The sequence below is a fragment of the Sylvia atricapilla genome, chromosome 15, assembly GCF_009819655.1.
Source record: "Sylvia atricapilla isolate bSylAtr1 chromosome 15, bSylAtr1.pri, whole genome shotgun sequence".
NCBI classification, from domain to species: Eukaryota; Metazoa; Chordata; class Aves; order Passeriformes; family Sylviidae; genus Sylvia; species Sylvia atricapilla.
The window spans coordinates 9,072,925-9,100,775 of record NC_089154.1 but is presented as its reverse complement, the minus strand read 5'-3'; the positions used below and the strand labels follow the sequence as shown (position 1 = coordinate 9,100,775).

General features: G+C 50.6%; 1 protein-coding gene across 1 annotated transcript; it reads left to right on the top strand.

Annotated features, from left to right (window-relative positions):
- The first annotated feature begins 1,223 nt into the window (after positions 1-1,223).
- UBN1 (ubinuclein 1) lies at positions 1,224-27,625 on the top strand. Its single transcript, XM_066330016.1, is given in 19 exon segments — positions 1,224-1,296; positions 1,842-2,239; positions 2,242-2,256; positions 3,838-3,924; positions 4,801-4,896; positions 5,424-5,558; positions 5,996-6,099; positions 7,241-7,679; positions 10,726-10,796; positions 12,648-12,777; positions 12,969-13,087; positions 13,528-13,650; positions 14,493-14,636; positions 17,391-17,441; positions 18,533-18,575; positions 18,897-20,120; positions 21,589-21,841; positions 22,150-22,239; positions 25,215-27,625. Coding segments are annotated over 18 exon segments (3,399 nt in total). The 5' UTR covers positions 1,224-1,296; positions 1,842-2,017; the 3' UTR covers positions 25,268-27,625.
- Positions 27,626-27,851: the final 226 nt, after the last annotated feature.

The window sequence follows — 27,851 nt, the reverse complement described above, 5'->3', positions numbered from 1 at the left end:
TCAGCCTGGAGAGGGGCCCTCAGCCCTGGGTGTCCCTGTGTGCAGGGAGGGCCAGAGCAGGCCCAGGACCTGCTCTGGGGGTGCAGCAACAGCTCCAGAGGAACAGGCAGGGACTGAGTCCAGGAAGTTCCAAACGAACACGATGAAAAACTTTCTTATCCACTGGAACAAGCTGCCCAGAGAGGGAGGGGAGTGTCTGTTAATGGAGATATTTCAGAACTGTCTGGACACAGGCCTGTGCACTGGGATGACCCTGCCTGAGCAGGCAAGTGGGGGCAGATAAGCCACTGTGGTCCCTTTCAGCCTGAACCATTTTGTGACTCTGGGGAATCTGTGCCTGAGCTTCTCTTAAATGGAAATTGAGCAGATAAAGCAGGACCTTCCTCCTGTGAACCCACAGTGGCTGTGACTGCTGACTGTGTTGTCTCTCAAGGGTTTTTCAGCAAGTCCCTGAATAACCTCCAGGAATTTTAACAGCCACTGAAGTGGGACTGACAGGCTTGCACGATGCAGGTCTTCTTCCTTAAATCTACTTGAGAACTGGGACATTTATCACCTGACACTCAACAGAGACCTGTCCAGACTCCCCAAACCCTGAAAAATAATGGAGAGGTCCCACGATGAGATCAGTCAGCTCTGTCAGTACACTGGGATGGATCCCATCGTGTCCCGTCCAGCCGGAGCAGCCAGTCCTGAAGAGGTTCAGGGTCTGCTGGGAGTTTGTCATCTCCAGTCAAGGTTTCCAGCACAAGCCTGCCGCCTTATCTACACGACCCACTGTTTAGCTATATTAAATTACATTATGGCCCTTTATCGTTACAGACATTCCCTAAGTTGCATTTCATTCTGTGGAAGAAACCTGAGCTTGTTTAAAGGACACGAGGGGCAGGACGAACGCAGCTTCCTGGAGGCTCCACCATACACTGTTTGGTGAGTGAAGAGGACACAAGCAGCCTCTCCGAGAGCTCCCCGCCGGACCTCCACGGCCCCCTCAGGGACCTCCGCCATGTTGTCGCCGCTCCCGGCGCCGCGCGCGGGCCGCCGGGACGGGGCGGTGCCGGCGGCGGGGATTGGCCCGTCCCGATCACGTGCTCAGGGGCAGCCGTCCGCGGGCCGTTCCCGCGAGGTGTGGCCGCGGCAGCGGTCGCTGATTGGTCGCGGTGCGAGGCGCGGCCGTTGGAGCGGTCGCTGATTGGCCGCGGCGCGCGCGGCCCGGCGCGAGGGCAGCACCGCCCACGTGACGCGGGCGCGGGGCCGGAGAGGGCCCGGAGCGGCGGCGTCTGCGTCCTGCCGGCGGTGAGTGACGGCGGGCGGCCCCGGCGGGCCCGGAGCGGGCCCCGCGCCACGGCCTCGGGCCTCCCCTCAGCCCCGCGGGCCGCGCTCCCACCGGCGGCACTGCCGCTCCGGGCCCCGCTCAGCCCTGGGCCCCGCTCAGCCCCCGAGTCCCGCTCAGCCCCCGCAGGGTCCGCTGTCCCAGGGACAGTGCTGTCCGGGCCTCCGTGCAGCGGGAGATCAGGCAGCCGGAGCGCAGCCCCGGCCCCGGGGTGCAGTCCCGGCCCCGGGGTGCAGTCCTGGCCTGGGAGGTGCGGTCCCCGCCCGGAAGGTGTAGCCTAGCTCGGTGTTTGGGCCCCGGGCTCCTGGGCCGCGTCTGAGTGAGTCTGGCGGGCTCGTTTTGTTTCCCCGGCAGCTGGATTTCCTTCAGCCCTTACAAATGGAGCAGTGTGGTGTGAGGAGAGAGACCTACAGTGGACTGGAGGCATAGCGGGGAACTTCCAGTGTTGGAGGGAAGACTGGTGCAAGGATTGACTTCTTTCTTTCTTTCTTCTCTCTAATGATTGCAGCAAGCGCTCGCAGCACGGCCCTTTGTCACTTCCCGAGAAAACTCCAAAAGCAAAGCACTTGTTCTGCTGCCGACATCCTCAATTATCCTTGCCGAAATCCATTAGCGCAGCCCGACAGACCTTTCCTAATGCAGTGGGAACGATGCCGTGAGGCCTGGTAGGACTTGGCCATAGCCATGACAGAGCCCCACAGGGTTTCGTTCACCACTCTCCATGGGCCCCTGAGCAGCAGCTTCCTGAAGAGGTCTCGGAAGGAGGATGGAGAGCAGCCCCCGGAGGCCGAGCCGGCGGCCACGGCCGTGCGCATCACTCTCACCCTCTTCGAGCCCGACCACAAACGCTGCCCGGAGTTCTTCTACCCAGATCTGCTCAAGAGCTGCCGAGGGAAAGTAAAGGGAGTTCTTCAGGTGACAAGGTGAGTGTCCCTGGCGGCCTGTGGGAGCCTGGGCTGTAGCTGAAGGTCTCAGAGGCTGTGTCAGCACTGCCGTTTTGACTCTGTGTTTGCTGTGAGGTGCTGCAGGGTGGGAGGAGGGTGGGGGAACGTCCTGCAGGCAGGAGAAGTGACACAGGATGGGGGGTTGTCATGCTACACTGTGTCACTGACTGGAATCTGGTGTTGGGAGGGTGTTGTGCTGGTGGCAGGCGTGGGATGTGATGCTTGTTTAGTTTGGAATGGCTGAATCTAAAGTGAGTGTTGGTACCTGGGCAGCTGGCAGCTGATAACGAGCTGTTTTCCAAAGAGCACCAAAGGAGACAGGAATGAAAACTCCTGTAGCATCTAAATTTTGAGTTATAAGTGTTTGTCTATGAAAAGAAACTTACTGGATTCTATTCCTTTTACTGTTTGTCTTCAGGACTATTAGCAGTCAGTTGATGTTTTGTGCCACTTAATGTTTGGGGAGGTTTTTTGAGGGTTGGAAGAGGCAGAGGCAGGTACAAAACTGGCTGGGGAAGGACCCAAAACACAGAGACGCTCTGAAAATCCCAGCATAGTATTTTGGAAAGGGCCTTAAAGCTCATCCCGTTTCACCCCCTGCCACGGGCAGGGACACCTCCCACCATCCCAGGTTGCTCCAAACCCCATCCAACCTGGCCTTGGGCACTGCCAGGGATCCAGGGGCAGCCACAGCTTCTCTGGGCACCCTGTGCCAGGGCCTCCCCATCCTCCCAGGTGGGGATATTCCTTCCCAATATCCAATCCATCCCTCTCCTCTGGGAGTGGAAAGCCATTCCCTGTGTCCTGTCTCTCCATTCTTTGTCCCAAGTCCCTCTCCAGCTCTCCTGGAGCCCCTTTAGGCCCTGGAAGGGGCTCTGAGCTCTCCCTGGAGTCTTCTCTTCTCCAGATGAGCACTCCCAGCTCTCCCAGCCTGGCTCCAGAGGGGCTTCAGCCCTTGGGGCATCTCCGTGGCCTCCCCTAGACTCTCTCCAGCAGCTCCAGGTCCTGCTGCTGTTGGCCCCAGGGCTGGAGGCTGCAGGTGGGGTCTCACCTGAGGGGTCAGAGGGGCAGAATCCCCCCTCCTGCTGCCCACGCTGGGGGCTCAGCCCAGCACAGGGGGGGTTCTGGGTGCTCATGGCTGGGGCATGTCCAGCTGTCACCCACCAACAGCCAAAATCCTCCCAGGGCTGCTCTAAATCCCTTCATGTCCCAGCCTGGATTGATCCTATGGGTTCCAGGTGCAGCACCAGCATTTGGCTTAGTTGAACCTCGTGAGGTTCTCATGGTTCCAGCTCTCCAGCCTGTCCAGGTCCCTCTGGATGGCCTCCCATCCCTCAGGGGTGTTAGCCACACCACACAGCTGGGTGGCATCTCCAGACATGCTGGGAGTGCCCTGATCCCACTCTCTATGTCAGTGATGATGTGGATCCACACTGTCCTAAAGGCTGATTTATCTGGCCCTCTGCCCAGCTGCTCCAGTCAGGATGGGTTTAATTCATGGGGTTTTGGTGGCAGTGTGACAGGACTGACTGTCATGGTTTTACCCTTTTGTTTCTGCAGAAGAAAGACCTGGCTGATCCCTTCAATGATGAGGAAAAGGAAAGGCATAAAGTGGAGGCTCTTGCTAGGAAGTTCGAAGAAAAATATGTAAGTGTTCCTTCTTTAAACCGTGTTATTTTTTGGGCTGGGCAGTGCTGTTCAGCTCTCAGGCAGTGCTTTTAAGGCTCACTGGCTCTCGAGTTCCTGTTCTCCCCCAGTCCTTTATCCTGGCTGCCACATGCTGGTTTTTATGTTCTTTTTCTGTCTCAGGGCTGCAAAAATAGTTCAGATTCATTCTTAAATCAGATGAGTCTGATTGAAGTGAATGACATGAACTAAAGTGAGCAGCAAATCACTTACTGTGATTGATAAAATTTAATTTCCTTAAGCAAAAATTAATTTCTAGGCCTTGTTGCTATGGCAGGATGGAACATGCCAAGTCTCTGAGCATGGGACTGTGCTGAGTCCACTGCCCTCAGGACACTGCTGCATGGATCTGTCCTATCTGTTCCTTTCTATTCTTCCTTTTGCATTATTTCTGTGCTTGGCAATAAAGCCACACTGGTTTTTCTGCCCTTTGGCACTGTGGGGTAGCAGGTTGTATGTTGTTTTGTGATACAGATTTGGCCCATGGGTCACCCTGAAACGCTCTGTGTGTCTTTGATGTCTGTAGTACTGAGTCTGTACCCACTGGAGCCCTTAGGGAAGAGCAAGCCCTGGAAGAGGAATGTGGAAGGGATGCAGACCCAGTTCAGTGTGGCATCTGGCTGGCAGTTTTTCATTTGGCTGCACTGTTTTGTTTCTGTATGACAAGGCTTAAAACTGGATTTACCACACCCTAGGAGTACAGTGTGATGGGAGCCAGCCTGGTTTGGTTCTGCTGTAGCTTTTCTGTCCTGGAGCCAGTGTTGCTGTCGTGTGTCAGGGTATCTCTGTGGTGCTGGGAAAGAAAAGTGATCACAGTGTCCATGTTTCCTTGTCCAGGGTGGCAAGAGGCGCAGGAAGGACCGGATTCAGGATTTGATTGATATGGGGTATGGCTATGATGAGTCCGACTCCTTCATCGACAACTCGGAAGCTGTGAGTGCTGGGGGTGTGAGAGTGGCTAAAGGGAGGCTGAACCTGCCCTGGGACAGAGGCAGGAGGGTGCCAGGGCCAGGGAATGAGAGTTCCTGGGGCAGCTGCATGGCAGGAGATGCTGGTCGGCCTTCCAGTGTGTTCTTGAGGAGCACAACCTCCTCAGTCTCGTGAGCAGGGACAGGACTTGAGGAAATGGCTGGAGATGAGTCAGGGAGCTTTAGATGGGATATCAGGAAAAGATTCTTCCCCCAGGGCATGGTCAGGCACTGGAACAGCTTTCTCAGGGAAGCAGCCACAACACCAAGCCTGTGTGAGCTCAAGAAGCATTTGGACAATGCTCTCAGACGCAGTTTGGGATTGTTGGGGTGTCTGTGCAGGGCCTGGAGTTGGACTCAGTCCTGATGGGTCCCTTCCAACTCAGCATATTTTGTGATTCCATGAATCCCACTGCATCTTCCAAGCAGCTGAGCTATGGAATGAAGTAACCAAGCTCTCAGTGCCAATAAACTGTTCTCTGTCATTTCCAGTACGATGAGCTGGTCCCTGCCTCTCTCACTACGAAGTATGGAGGCTTTTACATCAACTCAGGAACACTGCAGTTCCGGCAGGCCTCTGAGTCTGAGGATGACTATGTCAAAGAGAAGAAGAAGAAGTGTCCCAAGGTCAGCAAGGCACCTTTCTCAATTATTCCCTCTGTTACAGCTCAGAGCTTGCTGCATCAAAGTGTGTTAACATCCAGAGTGGGAGAGATTTGTGACTTGGTGTGGACAGAATAGGGATAAGCACTTGAAATCCCACTGTATCCTAGAATTTCTCAGTAAAATGAAGCATGTCAGGCATGGGTAAGACTCTGGTGGGGTTATCTGGTTTCCAGAGCAGAAGGATCAGTAGTTCCCTGTCACCCTGGAAATGACAGCGTTATGGGGATGCTGTCAAATGCTGAAAGCAACATGTGCCAGAACCATGGTGAAGGATGTAGGGGGGTTGGGTTAATGAGTCCTGTGTTTTCACATTCCTGGGAGAGAGCCCAAAATGGCTCTGGGAGTGCTGGTAATGTTGTGGGAAACTCTGATTGTGACTCGTTTTTTACCCTCTGCAGAAGCGGAAGTTGAAAGATGGGAGTGAAAAAATAAAGAAGAAGAAAAAGGATGATTCTTACGACAAGGAAAAGAAATCAAAGAAGTCCAAGTTTCCAAAAGCTGGGTAAGGAGTGGAGGAGGGAATTCTTGCTGCTCAGCACCTTGTTTCAGGGTTCCACGTGGCTGCAGTGGGAACCTGTTGCAGTGTGGGGTGGCTCAAATGCACATTGCAAACACCAGCAGGAAAACCCCTGTTGCTGCCAAAGTGGGAAAGAAAGGCAGGGCATGATCAGGGAAGGAGCACAGCTTCACAGCAGCAGTGTGTGAGCAAAGGGGCACAGCTGGCTGCAGGAGTGGTGTTTCTGGAGCTCTGTTTAGGCACTGACAGGGGGAACAGATACGGAGAGTAGAGAGGAAGATAACTGTTGGGACGAAGCTGTGGGAGGAAAGGCAGGTGGGAAGGGCTTGGGGCTCTGTGTGTGTTGGGCTGCCAGGGAGGGAGAGGTTACAAGGCATGCTGTGTTACTGCTCTTTCTGGGCAGGCCTTTGTACTCCTGCCCAAAGTATTTCTTGGATGAGTGCTCAGCTGTTTTATGGCTTTTGGGCTGTTAAATTGAATAGTTTTTCTTTTTGTTCTGAGTCATCTTGTGCTGTAGCTCTGTCCTTGCTTTCGTCTGCCTGGGCTGTCTCTTTCAGTATCTATATCTGTTGCTTTTTACTCATTTCCTATATTTGCCTCCTAAGTTTTTTTTCCTTCTTCATTTAACTGTTCTTCGTAATTTATTTTTTCCTGCAATGGATCTGCTTTTGGGCAGCAGCAACCCATGGGTCTGACATGGTATCATCACTGTGTGATTCCTTCAAAGTGAGCAAGGAAAGGAATTTGCTCTCCTGGTTTTAACACAGCAGAAAGCTTCACACTAACTCTGTCCTGCCTCAGTTCCTCTGTACCAATTGTGCATTTCCCAACCTTCCTTGCTGGAATAACAGTAATATCATGTAGCTAAATGAAAGCATGGCTCTGTGGAGGTGGTTTAAGCCCCAGCACCTCTTTGCAGTGGGTCAGGACAGCCTTCTCTAAGCTGAAATGAACACCCGGAACATTAAGACTTTTAGAAGCTGTAAAATACTTTTTCTGGTGTAACTGGTTAAGGGGCTAAGACTTTCCAGGGAGTTGTGCCTGAAGTGCACTGGGAGCGAAGGGACCCTCTCTGCTCCTCGATGTTGTATTCAGTTCCCTTTCCCCCTCTACGCTTTGTTTGCAGCTTCACGGCATTAAATGCAAGTAAGGAGAAGAAGAAGAAGAAATACTCTGGAGCTCTGAGTGTCAAGGAGATGCTGAAGAAGTTTCAGAAGGAGAAAGATGCTCAGAAGAAAAAAGATGAGGAGCAGAAGGCTGTGACTCCTTCCCCAGCAGATCCTGCAGCCCCAAGGGAGGCAGAGGCCATGGCTGACCCTCTGCTGTCCCTCTTTGGCCACGCCAGTGACAGTGACCTGCTGCAGGCAGCCACAGCCATGGACTCCCTGAGTGACCTGGACCTGGAGCGGCTCCTCAGCGAGTCCCCGGAGGGCAGTCCCTTCCCCGAGGTGGAGGATGGCAGTGACCCCGGGGCCACAGGCTTGGAGCAGGAGTTCAAGCAGCCTCCATCTCTCCCAGAAGGGCTGCCAGCCCCCCTGGAGAAACGCATCAAGGAACTGGCTCAGGTACAGCAGCTCCTGGGGGCAGTGGGGCTGCTGCTGGAGGGGTACAGCTCTGCTGGGTGCGTGTGGCAGCACCCAGGGACAGAGCACACTCCAGAGGGGACCACTGGGATCACACCTTTGTGTCACCTGGTTTCCTCTAAGTAGTTTTCTTGAAGGCCCAGATGTCAAGTTGATGTCCAGGTGCTGGACCTTGTTAGCTGCTGAGTGTAACACTGGAGATCACACCTGATCAGGATTCCTTCTTTACCCCTCTTGGCAAAGTATGGACCTGATGCAAGAAGTAATTTCCAAAGTCAGTTTGACATGAATGAGCTGAAATGTGAATTACTAAGGCTGCAGGGCTGGTTTGGGTTGGGATAGAGGTAGTTTTTCCCACAGTGGCTGTTTTGGGACTGTTTTGGTTTGTGTAAAGAGAGCTGATAACCCAGGAATGTTTTTGTTATTGCTCACCCAGTGCCAAGGCCTTTGCTCTTCCTTACCCCACACTGCCAGCAAGGGGCCTGAGGGGCACGAGGAGCTGAGAGGGGACACAGCCAGGACAGCTGATCCCAGCAGGGGTATCCCAGACCATGGAGGGTCATGCTGAGCATATAAAGCTGGGGGAAGAAGAAGGAAGAGGGAGTGTTTGGAGTGATGGCATTTGTTTTCCCAAGGAGCAACGTGTTACATGTGATGGAGCCCTGCTGTCCTAGGGATGGCTGAACACCTGCCTGTCCATGGGAAGTGGGGAATGAATTCCTTCTTTTCCTTTGCTTGTATGGCTTTTGCTTTTCCTGTTACACTGCCTTATCTCAGCCCATGAGTTTTCTCACTTTTACCCTTGTGGTTTCCTGCCCCATCCCACCTGGATGAGGCACCAAGAAACTGTGGGGGCTGAGTTGTAGGCTGGGGTTAAACCATTACAAGGCCAAATTCCACCATAATATTTTTAATGTGCTGTGCTGATCAGGACAGTGAAAGGATGCACAGTGTTCTGTGTGTTAAATAAGGGGGTGCAGGTGGAAAGCATTGCCACAGTTCTACATTGGGAGAAGGCCTGGAAAGCCCTGTAGATGGGGCTTGAGGATTTGCTAGAACCATTTCCATGACAGGCAGATCCTTTGCTGAAGCTTGGGTGCCACTGGAACTGCACCAATTTGGCAATTTGCATCCTTTAGCCATTTTTGACATCTCATTTAGGGAGTGGAATATATTAATGTCTTGAAGGATGATCCTGTGTGTTTTCACCAGTAGCTCCTCCCGCAGCTGGACTCCTGGGAGACTCACCCATCTTCTCCAAAATGTGGTGTGCTTTTGGAAGCTCCAGTCTGCTTTGGAGAAGGAAGACATTGGGTGGTGGTCAGGGATCCCCTCCTGACACGTCAAAGTGTGCTTTCAGCCTTGTGGTGTGAGTGCTGTCATTGTCAGCCTGTCACCAAGTGCTGGGAGGTTTTGTTCCTGCTGCTGGTATGGTTTTAGACATTGATTTTAAGTCATAAACATGCACTTGGAGCTCTGTGGTGGTTCTGCCTCCTGGGACACTTCAGTTTAGAGCACCTCTTACTTAAGTAAGAGATGCTGAGTAATTCCTGTTACTAAAGATAAGCTGCTCTTAGGGGGCTGTTCTGCTGAGTTGTGCAGTGGGATGAGCAGATGGAAGGGGAGGAGGAACTGAAGCAAGTATTGCCACAGCTGATAAAAATAATGGACTCTTGGTGGATGTGTCTGTTTCAGAAAGCACCAAAATAACTGTTTTTTACTCTGTCTGAGTTAAAGGAGAATATTTTGGATGTTCCACAATATCATATAGGTTAATTGTTATGGTGTTTAATAGCAGAGTTATTTTCCTGATTAGATTTTCCTGCTGCTGTGTCTCTTGTTGCTGGATTGTGGATGTTAAGAAAAGAATCAAACTGAAACCTCTGGGTCAGATAAGACTTTGGGACAGGAGCTCAGGTGGGAATGAAGAGGTGCTGTATTTCTGCCTGAGAGCCAAGTCTCTTCATCCCAGAGGTGGGAGCATCTCCTGAGTTAAATGGAGCCTCCAGGCATTTCCTCTTTTACTTGACCTGCTTTGACTTAAACCCTCTCCTTCCTAAGTGATTTTCCTGTTGAGGATTCTCCTTAGCATTGAGCCTTCTCCTTTGATATCACCTGCTGCTGGCAGGGAGGAATGTTCACCCTCTGGGCATAAATTAATTGCTTGCCTGCCTCAACTTTGGAGTGGTAAATCATGGGATTTCAAAATCCTCTCCTGGTCTCCTTTCCTGTGCAAGGAATCACTAACACATTGTGGTGCCTTGTGCCAAATCCCAGTTTTGTTTATATCCCCACTCAGAAAAAACTGAAAGCTCTTGGCAGTTTGCTACTATCTCATTCATCTCTTGGAATTATTTTCCTGCTGGACATATTTTTCATGGGTGTGATGTTTTTGGGCAGCGCTTTTTGAGCTACAGTCATAGCTCAGGAAGCTTCCTGAACAGGACTTTTTTTTGTTGTTGTTTCCATGGTGTTGACTGGGAATAACACATTGCCTGTGGCTGTGACTCTTCTCTGTTGGTGTCTTGGCTTAGTTTCCAGATTGATCTAGAAAACCTGGTGATAAATCTCCTCAACCTTCCTGAGATGTGATTAGGATGAGCTTTCCTGGTCCAGGGACAAGCTCTGTGCTCATATTCCTCAATCTACAGAGAAGTTAAAACCATGCCCTGAAGCTGTTACTGTCCCCCATGGCAAATTTGCCAAAGAAACCACCAAGCCACCTCCTTTGTCCCATGAAAGAGAGGAATGTTCACTCCAGAATGGTAACTCCAGTGCCTCTGGAGAGGAGAATCCAGACTGGGAAGGTCACCAGGTGTGCAGGACATGGTGTTACCAGGTCAGGCAGGGTTGGACTTGAACTGGGGAGGTGTGAGAGGACAGGGCACCACCTCACTTTTGCTATGCCAGAGTTCATGTAATAAAACTGTGCCTTGTTTTGCAGTAGTTCTGTGATGGTTTTGAAAACACCTGGTCACTTGTGCCAGCTGTGAACTGCTGATGATTTGTGTTATTTTCTGACTTCCAGGCTGCCAGAGCTGCCGAGGGAGAAGGCAAGCAAAGGTTCTTCACTCAGGACATCAACAACATCATACTGGAGTAAGTGCTGCCAGCAGAGAGGTGTGGGAATGGAGAGCATTAGGCAGAGCATTTTTGGTAAATCTGGGAGCAGGTTCAGCAGGAATTGTGGGGTTGTCCTTGGACAGGTCTTCCAGGTAGAACATGCCCAGAATAACATGAAAGTCTCCTAGAAATGGCTTTCAGTTGAAATCTGATGAGGTAGGAGGGTATTGGAGGGGATGCATCCAGGCCTCCTGTTCTCAAGATGCTGCTTGATATTTATGTGCCTAAATTTGGTCACTTGACCTCTAAGTTTAGCTTGATGCAAGACCAGTAAATCTTTCCCTGTGAGAGATGTCAAGTACGTTTTTGCTACTTAACTTACACACTACGTAGAATTGTTTATAACTGGGATAAGGCTGCTGCATTCAAGTGGTTCTCTGGGAAAACTGGAGGAATTCCATTCCTGCTCTGTGTTCTGAGGCCCCAAATTACAGAGTACCAGTGTTGCTCAGGCAGCTGCAGATAATGGCTTCATTCTTCTGCCAGAGCCTGGAGAGGGCTGATGAATGCACAGGGCTTTGTGATCAGTGCAATAATACTGACACCCAGGCTTTAATTTCATTAAGGTTTATCCGGGCACTTGCAGGGGACTGCCAAGGGGAGGTTTGGGACTCTGCTTGCCTCTCATTTCCAGGGCTGATTACCACTTTCCACCATTCCAGTGTTGGCTGCACAAACTGTCCTTTTTGTGTCAAACTGATCACTTCAGCCTCATTCAGAGCAGATTTAGACAGATTTGTGCAATTTGGATCAGGGCAACCCCAGGCATGAATATAGACTGGGAGAAGAACTCTCTGTGAGCAGCCTTGGGAGACGGACTTGGGGTGTTGGTGGGTGACAGTTTGACATTGCTCCCCCCTGTGAGCACCCAGAACCCCCCCTGTGCTGGGCTGAGCCCATCTCCTGAGATGGAGATACCCCAAGGGCTGGCGCCCCTCTGGAGCCAGGCTGGGAGAGCTGGGGGTGCTCACCTGGAGAAGAGAAGGCTCCAGGGAGAGCTCAGAGCCCCTTCCAGGGCCTAAAGGGGCTCCAGGAGAGCTGGAGAGGGACTTGAGACAAAGGATGGAGGGACAGGACACAGGGAATGGCTTTCCACTCCCAGAGGAGAGGGATGGATTGGATATTGGGAAGGAATATCCCCACCTGGGAGGGTGTGGAGGCCCTGGCACAGGGTGCCCAGAGAAGCTGTAGCTGCCCCTGGATCCCTGGCAGTGCCCAAGGCCAGGCTGGATGGGGCTTGGAGCAGCTTGGGCTAGTGGAAGGTGTCCCTGCCCATGGCAGGGGGTGGAATGGGATGAGCTTTAAGTCCCTTCCAATTTAAAGTATTCTGTTACTTTATTGATGGTGATGACAAATCACTTGGTGTTTTTTACACTTTCTGACACCAAGAGGTGGCTTGAAAAGCCAGGTTCCTAATTTCTGTTGAAGTGTGTAGATGGGTTTGACACATGCTGATCTCTCTCATCTACTCACTTGGAAGTCGAAAGCCAAGGGATAAAGTTTGATTTTGTATTGTCCTGAATTCCACTGCCACAGCATCTGACATAAGCAGTGTGCATTTCTCATCTCACTGCCTGACCCTCCTGCATGCAGCTCCCAGGGAGAGCTGCAGAACAGACGAGACTGCTGGCTTCCATTTGCTCCTTCTCCAGCTACTCCCAGACCAGATTCAAAGCATAGCTTGGGATAAAATCTGTTGCTTCTAGAATCCAAAGACCCTTCAGGCAGTTTGCCTTGTCCTTTGTCCCTCTGTCCCTGCCTCCAGCTGCCCTCAGATTGCTCTGGGTGTCCCTGCCATCCGTGCTAACGCCGTGTTTGTCCCCACAGCATCGAGCTGCAGACGCGGGAGCTGAGCAGCCAGGTCCGCTCTGGGGTCTACGCTCACCTGGCTGCCTTCTTCCCCTGCAGCAAGGACACCCTGCTCAAGCGAGCCCGCAGGCTCTACCTCTACGAGCAGGTGAGGCCAGTGGCCAGCACAGGCCTGTTGTGTGGTAGCCCTGCTGGGCACAGTGTGGCTGCTGTCCCCAGGCTGGCTGTGTCCTCCGTGGGGCACCGGCCCGGCATGGTGGCTGGGGTTGGGAGCTGGAACTGGCTGGATTTTGGTGTCCCAGCCACGTGGAACTTCAGGATGTTCTGTGCTCGCTCCAGGGTGGCCGACTGAAGGAGCCTCTGCAGAAGCTGAAGGAAGCCATTGGAAGGGCCATGCCAGAGCAGGTGGCCAAGTACCAGGAGGAATGCCAAGCCCATACTCAGGCCAAGTTTGCCAAGTAAGCTCCTCATTTGCTCATTCTCCATCTGTAGCTTTTCCCAGCAGGCCTGGAGGTTGCACTCCTGAGTTTTGTCACCTCTTTTTGTTTGGTAGGCCAAATTTGCTGATGGACACTGATTAGCCTAATTAAGCTGTGTGTGCTCCTTGTGCTGTCTGTGGCGATGCCAGCTACAGCAGCACTGATGGGACTAGAGCTTGGCTGAAGGGTTTTGCATGTGCAGGTGTGTCCTTAGGAGTGTGGAAGCTTGGGAACAGTCAGGCTGGATTAGTCCCATCGTCTCTATTACAGAATATTGGGAGATTTCTTAACCTTTAGCCCATATACCCTAAGCCAGAGATTGCTGATATTGAGACCTCTGTCCAGTGCCATTCAGATACACTTAATCCTCCCCTTGAACCTGCAGGACAATCACTCCACATTTTCTGTCTCCATTTTAGGATGCTGGAAGAGGAAAAAGACAAAGAACAGCGAGTTTGTTCTGATGATGATGAGGATGAAGAAAAGGGAGGGAAGCGTGTCACTGGCCCACGGAAAAAATTCCAGTGGAATGATGAAATCAGGTTTGAATAACTCAGCTATTAAGCAAACTCATGAGCTGTCTTGCTCCTTGCAGTTGGCAGTGAAACATTTTGGTGTCTGTGTCTCGTTTACAGAGCAGTGCTGCTCACCTGTAGGAACAGTCAGCTTGAAGGTTCGTGGCACATGGTGCTGTTTATGGAAGCCATTACTGCATTTATTACATCTCACCCTGAAGCTGATTTCAGGCCCAGGCTAACCCTGAGAAGTGCTGAGAAGCCTCTATGCAGAGACCAAAAGATTCAGATTTTTGGGAACAGAAGGGATTCAGCTGAATCGCTGACATCCTATAGCCCAGACTCTTGACATGCCCAGGTTCTGGTTGTGGAAGCAGTTGAAGCTGTTGGGTTTTGCTGCCCCTGGCACTCGGGGTGCTGACAGAGAAGGGAGTGCTGAGAATGGGAGAGTGACAAAGGAAAATCAGTCCTGCTGTCTTCTTCTTACTCTGGAACAAATCAGTTTGTGCTGCTGATCCATGTAGGACAAAGCCAGCTTTGCTTCCTACCTTCTCCTTGCTGAGAGGCTCAGTTCTCTGGTTGTTACTGGTGCCTGTGGCTCTGACACTGGTTTGCTACCTCAGCTGTTTCAGGAGATCACACTGGGAAGGGGTAACAGGACTTTTTTCCCTGATGCATCCACGTGTGTGCACACACAGAGCAAGGAATGTGCTTTTCCCTTCCCCCTTTCCTGAGGAGGCAGTGCAGGGTTGTATTAGCAAGAGCCAGGTGTGTCTTGGTGGATTTACCCAGCCTGGATAAAGAGAAATGATCTCTAAGTGGGAAAGGTCAATCTGCATAACTGTATCTGAAATCTTCCTGTTCCTCAGGGAGCTGCTTTGCCATTTGCTGAAGATTAAATTGGATGGTTATGACCTTGACAAGAATAAGGCTCAGTCTCTAGAGGATTATGTGAAGACCTTCCTAGAAGGAGAGGTGAAGCCCCTTTGGCCAAAAGGCTGGATGCAGGCCAGGTGAGCAAGAACCAAGGGATTCTTTGTCCCAAGGGACCTGGGAAGGTCGTTAGTCCTTGCCCTTGCTCAGGGAATGGCTGGCTTCAGAGTTAGATCAGAGTGCTCAGGGCTTTGGCATGTGGAATTCTGGCAATTCCCAAGGATGAAGATTCCCACAGCATCTCTGGGCTCCTGTTCTGGTACTTGATCATGATCTGGTACTCTTCATGAAGTCTTTTCTCCGTATTTCCAATAAGAATTCCCCTTGCTGCAACTGAACTGAATATTCTCTGCTTTTGTTTTTTACTGTGCACCTTTGAGAAAGGTCTGGCTCCATCTTTTTCCTATCCTCACAACTCTTTAGGTAGTGGAAAGCTGCCATTAGACTCCTCCTGGGGCTTCTCCTTTTCCAGGCTGAGCAAACCCAGTTCCCTCCACCTCCCCTTGTCCGTCCTGTGTCCCTGTTCTTTGGGATGTCTCCAGTTTGTTGGCATCTCTCTTGTACTGTGGGGACCCTGAAACTGGATCTATGTCCAGATGTGTCCTCCCAGATGCTGAGCAGGGGATAATTTGCTCTCAGCAGGACACCTTTGCAGCAGTGGCTTCCCTTCAGTTTACCCCCCCAGGACCTTCAGGTCCTTTTCCTGCAGGGCTGCTGCCCAGGGTCGTTCCATCCCAGCTGCAGGACTTGGTGCCACTTGGTGGTCCCTTTCTCTGACCTGGGAAGGTCTCTGTGAATGACAGCCCTGCCCTCCCTCTGTCCCTTTTCACCTCTCAAATTCCTGAGTGCAGCCAGGGCTGTAAATGGCAGTGCCAAATCACCTTGGTGCCACGCTGATGTCAGACAGGTGCCACTGGCAGGTAGAACTGGCATTGAGGTCAGGCCCACGTGCCAGTCTGTGCTTTCTTGGCTCTGTATTGCAAAAGATCTCTTTATAATCACAAAGGATACATTTTTGAGACACTTTAGGAAGTCTTCTCCGCAGCATTCCCAAAAGAAGGCAAAGTAGAAAGGTTATAGGGGCTTATTAGATTCAGTAGAATTTGGTGTAGTTTCTGTACCCTCACTGCTGTTTCTTGCTCTTTCCCACTCTCCATCATCCCTGCCCTCGAGCTGGCAGTGGCAGAGAGCCACACAAATGGCAGAGCCCCTCTGCTGGGACTGTCATCACCTTCTGGCCTGCTTTGTTTTGCTCAGTACTTTTAAAGAAATGACAACTCTGCAGTCTTACTTCTGGAATCTTTAAGGTTCCTTCCTACCCAAGCTGTTCCATGATCTGTCTCTTTGCATTTCACCAGCTGGGCAGTGCTGTCTTCTCTGCTGAATTTGCTTTTTGGCTGTTGGGGGATAAAGGAAGATGTAGGTAGCAGTTCCTAAGAGCAGTAAGTATGAGTGACACATCACAGATCCACTAGGGAAAAATCCATGGCTGTTTGTTGCAGTTGCATGTGCACAGGAAGCTCAGTGCTGAGCATGGTTGTAGTGTGGTGGTGCAGGAGCTGAGAGATGGCATTAGGAGGTGGGGGAAGATTCCTGCTTAGTTAATGAAGATACACCCAGCCTGAGGGTCTCAGCTGGCCAAGTTTTAAAAACTTCTCTTTGAATAAAAGGAAATTAAAATCTTCAAATTTGATGGTGAAACTGTTGTTGGGCATTCAGGTGTTCACCTGAGACTCAGTGTAGCAGGCATTTCCAGTGGAATTAATACAGTAAGTAATGCCTCAGTAAAACTGGATTTCCTGGTTGCTTTCCAATAGCTCAAGGACAATGGTTTCTCCTGCTGGGACTTGGAGCTGGACTTGATCTTTCTGGGTCCCATGCAACTCAAGATATTCTCTGACTTGGTGGTTTAAAGACAGAGGGCAGAGTGACAGCCACGGGGAGAGATTGGTGGCTCTAGGAAAACTGTAACAGTTTTATGAGTAAGTCACCTTGATTCGCTGTCACCATGATCCCAGATCTGTATGAGGAACTTGAAGGTGGACAGAGCAGCAATTCCATGGATGAGTTAGAGAGGCCCTGCCTTGAGTCTGTTTCCTCCATTAACACTAAGAGATGATTAACAGAATGTTAGGTTAACATAAGCTTGCTTTTTAAGAGAAAAATGATGACAAAAATTTGTTAATACCAGCCAGGAATCATATTCCACGTGCCAGTACTGAAAGAATGTTTATAACTCCTCCCTGACATGTAAGAGGGCAGCTGAGTGGCAGCTGGTTTGGGTCAGAGAGTGTTTGTGGGAGACTCTGGTTTACCCTCAGTAGTGCAGGGCTTTGGATGAAGCTCAGTCTATTGGCTGTGCTCTGTCAGTCCTTTCAGACAGGGCTGTGATGTGCAGAGTCACCTCAGCTTGTGGCTGGGGACACAGAGGCAGCATAGACCCTTCTCTCCTTCGTTGCTGTGTGAGAGGCACAGGAAGGAAACTTTCTCCCTGGAAGCTGAAGAGCTCTTGGATGATCAGGGCAGGAAGGCCCTGAATGATGACCCTGCCTCTCCAGATGGCTTTTTAAGCTGGCAGAGCTTTTTTCTTAGGCATTGGCCAACCACTGCCTTAATGGCCTTTCCAGTGCCTACAAGCATTGCTCCCCAGAGAGAGAATTGTGTGGGGCAGCTCAGGACCATCTTCCTGGAAAAGGGCTGAATATTTTTTTGCTCTCTGTGGTTTCAGCTTCACTAAGTCCCCTGCTGTACTCTGCAGCTCTGTCTCCAGTGATCCCAGCTGCTCTAGTGGGTCCTGCTGGATATCACTTCTCATTGCTCTCTTCCCTTCTTAGGACACTGTTTAAGGAGAGCAGGCGTGTACACGGACACCTCACATCAGTCCTGTGAGTATCACAGCATTCCTTTGGAGTGAAAACTGGTGATCTCCATTCCCTGGGGCCTGGGGGGATCCTGCAGGAGCACCTGAGCTTGCTTGGCTGCCCTTACACAGATCAGCACTGCTTCCTTTGGGGAGGTCTAGGGAGAGCAGCTGTTTGTGTGTGACATCTCCCAACACTTTCCTGAGGTGCTTTAGCCTTCAGTAAGTTCAAAAATAAGAATATTAAAGCTGGTTTACCTCCAGTTCAACAGCCTGGAGTCAGGCCTCTGTGCTGGGCCTGGGAGGCTCAGGGAGGTAAAGAGGAGTGTGATTGCTGCAGCCTGTTCAGTTGGTCCTTACTGGATTCTGGATTCCCTCTTTCTTGTTGCCTGGTTCAAGGAGGGTCACAATGAGCTCAGACTGGTGAAGGTGGGTGCAACAGGCTGGTGGGTGGCAAACCAAGAGCCATCAGAATCCAGCTGGGCAAGGACTTTGATCCGAAGGGTCTCGTGGATCTTGCCTGGTGGTTGATAATAGATGAGGACACGGATGTAGGCTGGTGTCAGTTTGGCAAACAGTCCTGTTCTTGGCACTGGATGAGTGAGGGGAAGTGGAATAGGGTGTAGAGTCATCTTTCCCTCAGCCACACCACCCAGCAGCTCAGGGATGTCTTGTAGCAGAGATTGCATCTGACCAGATCTATTCTCTGGGAGTTTGGCAGATGCTTTTGCATCCTTGGCTTCTTCTGGGAACCACAAAAAAGGTGTAACTTCTGAAGAACAGTTTCTGTGCCAGTTTCTTTCTGGGTGTTGCTGTAGGAGGGCAGCAGTGGGGTCCTGCAGCTGATGCAGGATGTGTCTGTGGGTGTTTCACTGCTCTACTGCCATTCCAGGACTCTGCTCGACTCCCTAATCTGCTCCCTGTGTGGGAGTTGGGGCTTCCAAGAGCAGCAACCAAATGTCATGTGTGTTTGAATCCTAGCAACCTGAGATGCTGCCTCTGTTCCCTGCAAAGACCCAGTGGATCTTCACTAACAGGACCCAGGTGTGCTCCCTGGCTGGCTCCTTCCCTGGGGGCAGTCACTGAGCCATGTTTCTCTTGTCTTCCTCCAAACAGGACAAAGAAGAAAGTTATAGCTCCTACTAAGGTGAAAGTGAAGGTGAGTTTTGTTTTCTGGTTCTCATGGTTGGTATGTGCCAAAAGTCAAGTGACTGCTATCCTGAACCCTATGTTTGAGCTTTGTATCTGTACATCAGCTACTGTGAAATTGCTCTGCTCAGTATTTGGCTTGGAAAAAACAACTGGAACAGCAGCTAAAACTGATGGCAGTGGCATCCCATTTAGATGGGAGGGAAGTGGGAGCTCACGAGCACAGAATATGTGTATCCTGCCTTTTATCCCCAGACTGTGAGCCTCCTGTTTGCAGTAGTAAAACCCTGTCTCTCTTCTGACTGTACCTTCTCCTGTGGTGTTGTTCCAGGACTCTTCCTGCAAGCCAGACAAGAAGCTGTCGGTGTCTGTCTCTTCCCTGCACTCGAGCAGCACCTTGGCCATGTCCTCAGAGCCCCAGGGAGGAGCCCTGGGCATCAGTGCCCAAACCAGGGAACTCTTATCCCTTGGGACAGCCCAAGCCGCCAGCAGCACTGCCACTCCTGCCACCTTCAAGGATGACTCCTTGGATGAGGACTTGATTCACAACCCCACCTCCTCCCTGGAAGCAGTGTCCAAGGAACTGGCTGTGCTGAACAGTAGGGCAGCAGGGAGCCCTGACTTTACTCTTCCTGCAGCTCCAAAAGCTCAGCCAGAGAAGATCCCAGCTCTTGCATCCTCAGAGGAGAAGAGGACATTTCCAAAGCCTAACCCTTCCCCTACATCATCCTCTGGTTCCCTCCAGTCTCCTCTAAACTTCCTAGCTGAGCAGGCCCTGGCGTTGGGCCAGTCTTCTCAAGACAAGAAGACAGAGAACTCTAATTACAAAGAGCATTCCTGCCAAGCCTCTCCCAGCAAAATCCTTCCTGATGCCCACCAGGCTAAACAGAAGCACCACAGCCTGGTCAGGCCAGGCCACGGGCCCCCGGCCTCGGCGCCAGTGCCGGGCTCTCAGGTGAAGGTGTTCCACCCTGGTGCTCAGCTCCAGAAAACCTTCACCTCCCCAGCTCCCTTTGTCAAACTGCAGAATCCCAAGTCCTCCGCCCCTCTGCCCCAGCGCTCCCTCCTCCAGCAGGTCAAGTCATCAACCAAAGCTCAGAGCTTCCATTCCTCCACGTCCCCAAGCAGCACCCAAAACTCCAGCAGCTCCCACAAGAGCCAAGGCTTGTCCTCATCATCTCTCAGTTACGCCGGGAAGCACTCAAGTGGCTCTGGCTCTTCAGGACAATCTTACAAATCGCCTTTCGTCGCTGGGTCCCTCTCCAAGCACGGGGCTTCTTCCAGCAGCTCCTCTGGAGCTCCTGTCAACCAGGGCAGCTCCTCTGGGACTTTGCTCCCCAATGTTCCAGCCCCTTCCTCGGGCTCAGCCTCCAGCCGCCCGGCCTCCAGCTCCTCTGTGAAGAAAACTCCCGTTTCCCAGAAGCTGACCCTGGTGGCACCTCCTGGAGGCTCCAATGGAGATTCCAGCGGGGGCACTCAGGGCGTGGCCAAGTTGCTGACCTCGTCCCTAAAGCCAGCTGTGGTCAGCAGCACCACAGCCTCTACCTCTGTGCCGGTAAGGGGGCTGTGCTGGGAGCTCCTGCCTTGTTCACAGCTGCCCTAAAGGGGGCACTTCAAAAGCAGTTGCTGAAGTTCTTGAATGACTGTCTGGATTTTTAGCGGCTTTAGACTAGAAAGTTGTGGCCTTTGCCCTGGGCTTGCCCTTCAGAATTCCAGCTTTCATTTTCAGCTTAAATAACCACTAAGCTGAATACTGTGCTGCCTTCCAAAGGGCAGTGTTTGCCCAGGCTATGTCATGGTCCTGCCTTGGCTCTGCGAGTTATGGGGACACTAGGGCTCCCATTTGGATTAAGAGAAAGTGCAGTAAAAGGTAATTTATCACAAGAGATAAAATTCATTGCATACTATTAAGTATAATGATGAATTTGTTATTAATTAGATCTACAAATTTAGCCTTCTTTAAATTATTCCAAGTCATTTTAGTATTATTGCCATTTTTTGTCATGAGTGGCCCATAGAATAAATAACCTGTGGTTACAGAACTATGGAATCATTCAGGTTGGAAAATCTCTCTAAGATCATTGAGTCCAACCAATCCCCCAGCACTGCCAAGGTCACCTCTAACCCATGCCCCCAAGTGCCACATCCACACAGTTTTTAAATCCTTCCAGACGCTATGACTTCCACCACCACCAGCAGATCATGCTTAGGGAGCTGCCCTGGTAACTCCTATTTCTGCTTTCTCAGGCATGTTCTTTAGCACTTTGGTGCAGTTCAGTGCTATTATCTTAAAGGTCCCTGGGCAACTGTGCCAGTGCCTGACCACCCTTTCCATGAAGAAATTTTCCCAGTATTTGTTGGGATAGAACATTACAGGAAGGACTTCTTGGTTGTCAGTACAGACTTGTGTTACTACAATATTGTATTACTTATTGGTATAAGGGGCTTAATTTTTATCTATAGCAAAACAGTAACAGTTCCTAATGTTGTATTCATTTGTTGTTGGCTGCTCATCCCTGCCTTCCTCTGTGCCCTGTGGAAAGAGCTGGGAAATATAAGGGGTGTGTTTAAATGGGAAGCTTATGCACCCTATCTGTTCCTGAGGCAGAGAGCTGGGAAGCACTCCTGGTGCCTGTCTCCATGAAAGAGATCCTAAATAACATCCTTAGGTATCAGAGCTCGGTGCCTGGAGTTGTCAGCAGTGTTGCTGCCATAAGTGAGTAGGAAGCATACTCCTGGAACTCACAGGCAGTGTGGAAACTTTTCCTCTGCCTAATGGAGGCACAATTCCAGAGCAAGGGAGTCATGGAGGCAAATCCAGTGTGGCCACATTCAGAAAAGCTGCATTGCCAATGTCCATCTGCAGATGGCCTCAAGTGTTGGCATCTCTTGGGCCCTGGCTGGGAGGGTGCTTTTTCCAAGGGGGAATTCTCAAACATTCCATGTTTTGCAGATCTGTAAGTGTGAATGATGCTGTGCCCTGGTTCTCCCTCTCCTGACTGACCTTTTCCATTGCTTTGCAGAAAGGAACTAGTGGAGCTGTGCTGCTAACGAGTTCTTCCTCCTTAAGTGTACTGGCTCCATCCTACAAGTCCAACAACCCAAAGCTGCCAGCTGCCCTGAGCTCCACCCCGTTAGGTATTATCTCTCCTATTCATTCTTTCCCTCTCCATGTCATCTCCTTCAGTTCCGACTCCTCCCCAAAAGCAGGAGTTTCCAAGGATGCAATAGTCACGGGACCTGCTCCAGGAACTTTCCACCACGGCCTCGGGCACAGTGAGTATCCTGCTGGTCACCTGTGTGTCACCTGTGCCTATGTTGTCACACAGAACATCGGTGCTCTGCTGGGCTGGCCCATTGCACACCAGCCCATCGCTCTGGCTGTTGCTTCATGCTGTGGTCCCTGCTTTTGTATCTCCAGCAGTTGCATTTGGAGAACCTTGGGCACATCCCTAGAGCTCATCCAGAAGTGCCAATAACTGGAACCCGACATCTGCTAACTGCTGCAGCTCCTCTGCTCATTTCTATCTTGGATGTGTATTTGTTCCTTTTTTTCCCTCTCCTCTCTTTGTTTTTCTCTCTAGGTCTTCTGGCTGGTTTGCACTCCAGCCCCCACCATGCAGCGCCACTCCCACACTCTGCCCTGTCCACTCATTTACCACAGAGTTTGCCAGGTAACTTGTCAGATGCTCGTGTTTGTCTTCTACCTCGTGAGTCTCCCTCTATCTCAGCAGATCCTTCCTGCAGGGTTGGAGCCAAAGGGGTTGTCCATGTTTTCCAGCTGTGTGGTTGTCACAAAAGCCTCTCCAAGGTACAGAGTGAGGGGCTGGGAGCAACCTGGTCTGTTGGAAGCTGTCTCTGCCCATGACAGGGGGTGGAACAGGATGGGCTTAAAGGTCCCTTCCAACCCAAATCATTCCATGATTAGGAAGAAATTCTTGGCTGTGAGGAGGCCCTGGCACAGGGTGCCCAGAGAAGCTGTGGCTGCTCCTGGATCCCTGGCAGTGTCCAAGGCCAGGTTGGACAGGGCTTGGAGCAGCCTAGGATGGTTGAAGGTGTCTCTCCCCCTGGCAGGGGGTGGAACAGGATGGGCTTTAAGGTCCCTTCCAATCAAAACATTCTGGGATTCTGTGATTTCTGGAATGATGAGTCCTCAGTACTTACAGCAAGTGTTGATTCCTGGAGATACTTGGAATTATCCTGCCAGGATGAAAGCTGTGCCTGTTTGTGCACAACCTGCCAGGACTGCCCTGGAATGAATATTCCAACTCTGTGGAGTTTCGTTTCTGGTGACCTACATAAAATTTGTCAGACCAGACTGTCTTGTGTCTGTGCGCTGAGTTAATTGCCAGCATCTCCTTCACAACAAGTTTGTAGTATAAATGCAGATTGCTCCACTGGCTGCTCACAACGTGAGGATCTGGCAGTTAAGCCTGTTCCTGCCCCAGTTTGATGCCTGCAGAAGTGATGCATAAAACAAAAGAGTTTTCCAAAGAAGGACAGAAGTAAGGAAAATTGAAATTCAGCGCCAGCAGATCGTGCTTACCTGCTTCAGGGAGCTGCCCTGGTAACTCCAATTTCTGCTTTCTCAGGCGTGTTCTTTAGCCCTTCAGAGCAGTTCAGTGCCATTATCTTAGTACCTGCTCCTGTTGGAATGATCTTCCTGGGCTAAATGAGCCTGATTTAGGATTGCTAGCCTGGTCCTGTGGCTGTGTGCATGGATAACCATGGAGCCTCCTGGAGGAGCCATGGAATAAAATGCCCTTGATGGCTGAGCACGGTGCTTGTTAGCTGAAGAAAGAAGAGTGCATTGTGCACTTGTGAAAATGCAAAGAATTGGTTGGGTTTGTTTTCTTTGCTGAAGTTTGAGGTGGGTTGTGCCATGCTGGTGTGGTAGAGCTGAAGAAGGTCCTAGCAGTGATCACTGGTGTGACAGATCCTTCCTTCCTGTTTGTAAATCACTCTTCCTGGAATGAGATCCGGGATTGCACCTTGAACATGGCTTGTGGAATGTACTCCATGTCACTGAGGAGCAGCTCTTTTTCCCTTTACTTGAGGGAGTTCAGCATGATCACTTCACTGTTGTTCATAGGGCTTATAACAGAAGAATTTTTGATGGACTCTTCAGCAGGATGTAGGCCCAGCAGACAAAAGACCAATGGAATAAGTGAAGGAAAACTGACCACGGATACAGCTTCAGCAAGGACCTGCTTTCTCACTTGGTGTTTTCACTTAAAGATTAGAGATGGAGCCTGGTGCTGCCATCTCCTGGAACATTCCCAATTCTGGTGTTTTGTGGAAGACCACAGTAGATACCTAAGTGACCCCCATAACCTTAAAATGAATTCCTGTGTTTTGTGGCACAGGCTGTGTTTGGCTGTGCCAACATCTGCCCACAGCTGCATTGCTGTGTCTGAATGCTGAGACGTGCCTGGGAGGTTGCTGCAAATGCAAGGGAATGTCGGTGCCTTAAATTAAAGTGCTTTTATATCCATGTTCATCCAAAAGCCCCTGAGCAAAGAGCATCCAGTGCTTGCCTGTGTGTGGTCGGTGCTGCCATTGCTGGTGGAGGTGCCTTGTGCTGGGAATGTGGTGCTCGTTCTGTGGACTTGGGTTGTGCTGGACTGAGCTCTTGCATGCAATGAGCTGTTCTTGGGCTTGAGGAGAGGCTGCTGCTGCACTGCTAGGTGCCACTGCTGCTTAGCTGCACGTCTTGGTACTCCCATTTGTTCTTCACAGTCTGAAGTAGTTTTAATTGCTTCTGGAAAATTTTTGCTTCCTTAAACTTCCTTCCTTTTTTTTCTCTTCAAGTGCATTTTCTCTTTTCCTCCACATCCATTCCTTTCTGTTCCATCAGTGATGAGATTCCTATGGATCCTGTTGCTATCAGTGGGCAATTAAAGCCTTCATTTAAAAAGCACCTAATTAAATAATATAAAAATAATTAATACAGCACCTAAAGCCCTACCTGAAAGGAGATTGTAGGTGAGGGATTGGCCTCTTCTCCCACACAGCCAGTGACAGGACAAGAGGAGACAGCCTAAGGCCGTGCCAGGGGAAGTTTAGGTTGGACATCAGGAGGAGCTTCTCCATGGAAATGGTGGTCAGGCATTGGCAGGGGCTGCTCTGGGAGATTTGGAGTCCCTGTCCCTGGAGGTGTCCAAGGAAGGCCTGGATGTGGCACTCAGTGCTCTGGGCTGGGGACAAGCTGAGGGTGGGTCACAGGTTGGACTCCATGGTCTTGGAGGTCTTTTCCAACCTTGGTGATTCTATGATTATAACAGCAAAAATGTACAACAGGTTACTTCCAACGCCCTGTAGGTGCAAGGCAACCACACCATGTGTTTTGGGATTCCTGGAGGGGGAGATGTGACAGGATGGATTTAGAGAAGAGCACAGGCTAAGGAGTTCCCTGGCAGCTGGAATTGTGCTGTGAGGCTTCTGCTGGGAGCCCACAGGAGGACCCTCAGTGCTTCCCTTGTCCCTTCCTCAGAGGCAGGGCTGCTCCCAATGGAGAGATGTCTCCAAGCATATCCTCTTCCTGATTCCTTGGTGCTGGGAGGGAAGAGTAGGTCTTTCCCTCTGTGCAGAGGCCTGGCTGTCCCAGCTGCTTATCCTCCTGTTCCCAGCTGGTTTTATTTTCTTTCAGATTCTTCTCAGCTTCATGGCAAAGGGTCCAATGCACAGCAGCGCAAGTTGTGACGCCTGCAAGGAGGGGAGCTCCAGCACCCATAGGATAAAAACCCAGAGGAACAGATCATGGACTTTGGATACCAGCTGTGTCTTTTGATTTCTTTTTTTTTTCCTATTTCTTTTTTTTTATTTACAACTGGAGAGACTGAACTGCGACGAGGAGCTCATTGGGGTGTCTGCTCAGAGGCTTTCAGAGCTGAGCCTCACACATAGGGCCACCTTGAGCCATGCCCTGATGAGAGGAGCCTTTTGTAGCACTGTTTTATTGCTGCTGCCCTTCCTGCATTCCTTGGCACTGGCAGGAGCTGGAACTCACAGGGAGGCTGGGGTGATCCTGCAGTGGAAGCCCACTCACCTGTGTGTGTAGCTGCCAAGTACCTCCAAGTCCAGTTACCTCCTTGGTCTCCCTGTGGAGGGTATGAAAGGTGCTTCTTTCTTCTGCTTTGGATTTACTTGGATAATTCTAGCACTGCCAGTGCTTTCTTGAAGACATTTGAGTAACTTTCAAATTGTACTATAAAACTGTGCTACACTTAATTGGAGGATTCAGCATTTCCTGTGTGGTGAATCTGAGGAACCACCTGATGTTCCCCTCTGGAGGAGAAGGAAGACTCTTTAGAGACTAAAGACATTTTTAGATGCAGTCATCATCTTTTAGAATGCTACTTCTTTTGAGTTTTTGGATTTTTTTCCCTCCAAAGGGATGCTTTTTTCCTGCTCAGTTTTATTCTCATTGCCATCGAGTGCATTGGATTGAATGGGACACTTAGCATGTCACATGGATCGGACGATATAATTCCAGTGCCTTTTATGGTGGAGCAAGAATGGACTAGTGACACACATTTCAGCCCTATTTTGTGTGCTCCTCAACCCTTTTTTAATCATTCTGTATTTAAAATGTATTCTGGTTTATTTAATAGAGCTTTTTATGGTTGCACATCAGAAAAGAAAAAAAAAAAAGCTGCACTGTCTGGACTTCAGTGGTGACCTGGTGACTGAGCACAGTCCCATATCCAGCAGGAGCACCAGTTCTCATCCCAGTACGTGCAGGCGGGTTCCAGGCCCTCCCCTAAAGCCATTCTTTCCTAGGGTTGTGAGTTAGGATCAATTTGGTGGGCAGAGGGAATGAGCGAGATGAACCGAGGTCACGACCTGTCAAATGAATTCCAGAGAAAAACACTGCTCTCCTCAATGGGACCTGCACCAGGATCATGTGCTCAGCGCAGCTACAGGAGCAGGGACCATCTACAATTGGGGGGTGTCTTTTCTTGTTCATTTTTTTAACTTTTAGACCTAAATACTCCCCCTGTGCACCCCCGTTCAGGCTAAGGGCAGGCTGAGGCTCCACCTGAGCTTTCTGAGGTTTGGTTTCCTGCTCTGCCCAGTCTGTCTTCTCTCAGGCCCCCACAGCCACATCCCAGTTGTGCAGCGGTAGTGCTGATCCATGTAGAATTTACTGGTATTCCAAGGAAAAGCTTGTAGCTTCCTCCTTGAGCTTTGGGGAAGGATGCTGACCCCTGGATACCAGCAAATGTCTGCTTTAGTTTCCTCTGGTTTTTGTTGAGATCTGAGAAAGACTGTTTTCAATTTGAGCTGATACATAACTGCCCAAGATCAGTGAGTTGATTGTACTTCAAATTAATGGATGCAGCTCAGATTTCAAGTCTGTTTGCAGAAAAAACCTAGGTTGTAGCAAAAGAGCCAAAGACAGAACTCGTGGGTAAAACGAAGCACAGCATTTCTTGGCGGACTCTGAGCAGTGGATGTCGCGTGGTTCCTGCTGAAGGCCTCATCCTGAGGGGTGCTTGGCACCTTCACCTTCCCCTGGGAGCTGAAAGCTTGGGACACCTGGCAGGACAGGGGCTCTCAGTGAGTGACTCGAGGTACTGGTTCTCCTCCCTCTCTTTGCTTTCACTTGAATGCTTCTGCTGGGGAGCCCCCGTGTGCGTGGCCAGAGCAGAATGCCCTCCTTCTAGGAATTTAGCGAAGCCTCTTGCCTCAGGGAAATGTTTATGTGGTGGAAATTCTGTGGGATATTTTTTTTCTTTACATGCTCTAATGAATGAGTGAGTGGTGTGGAGCAGAGTGGCAGCAAGGCAGGCCCACGCAGAGCAGCTGATGGGGAGCCAGGCTGGCACCTCTGCCTTGGTGAGGCAACTTGCAGCGCTTCCAGGATGGACTGGGGAGGGATAGGCTCCCATGGCACTTACCTGGGGATGGCAGTTCCTTTTGGGTGTAAGAGCTGCAGTTTACTATGCTATTTTTTTTATGTGTGTTGGCACTGTCTTGCTGAAGATGGTGGGGGTGGTATGAAAACTGTTAATCTTGTACAGAACAACTCAATAAATTGTTTCAAACTTTCCAAAACACTTTTCTTCCCCCATCTTCTTACCTCTAGTTCCCTGACTTTGTTTCCAAGAATTTCTGTTGCAGCTTGGATACTGATCTCTGTCTCAAGTGAGTCATGAATTATTGACTGCTTTAAAAGTCTCCTGTGTGGTGAGTGAATGGCAGCTATGTTACAGCTTTTGCAGGGGTAGGAATGTTACTTCTCATTCCCTGTGCTCCTGCTGTTGCTTGAAGTTGGCCTCTG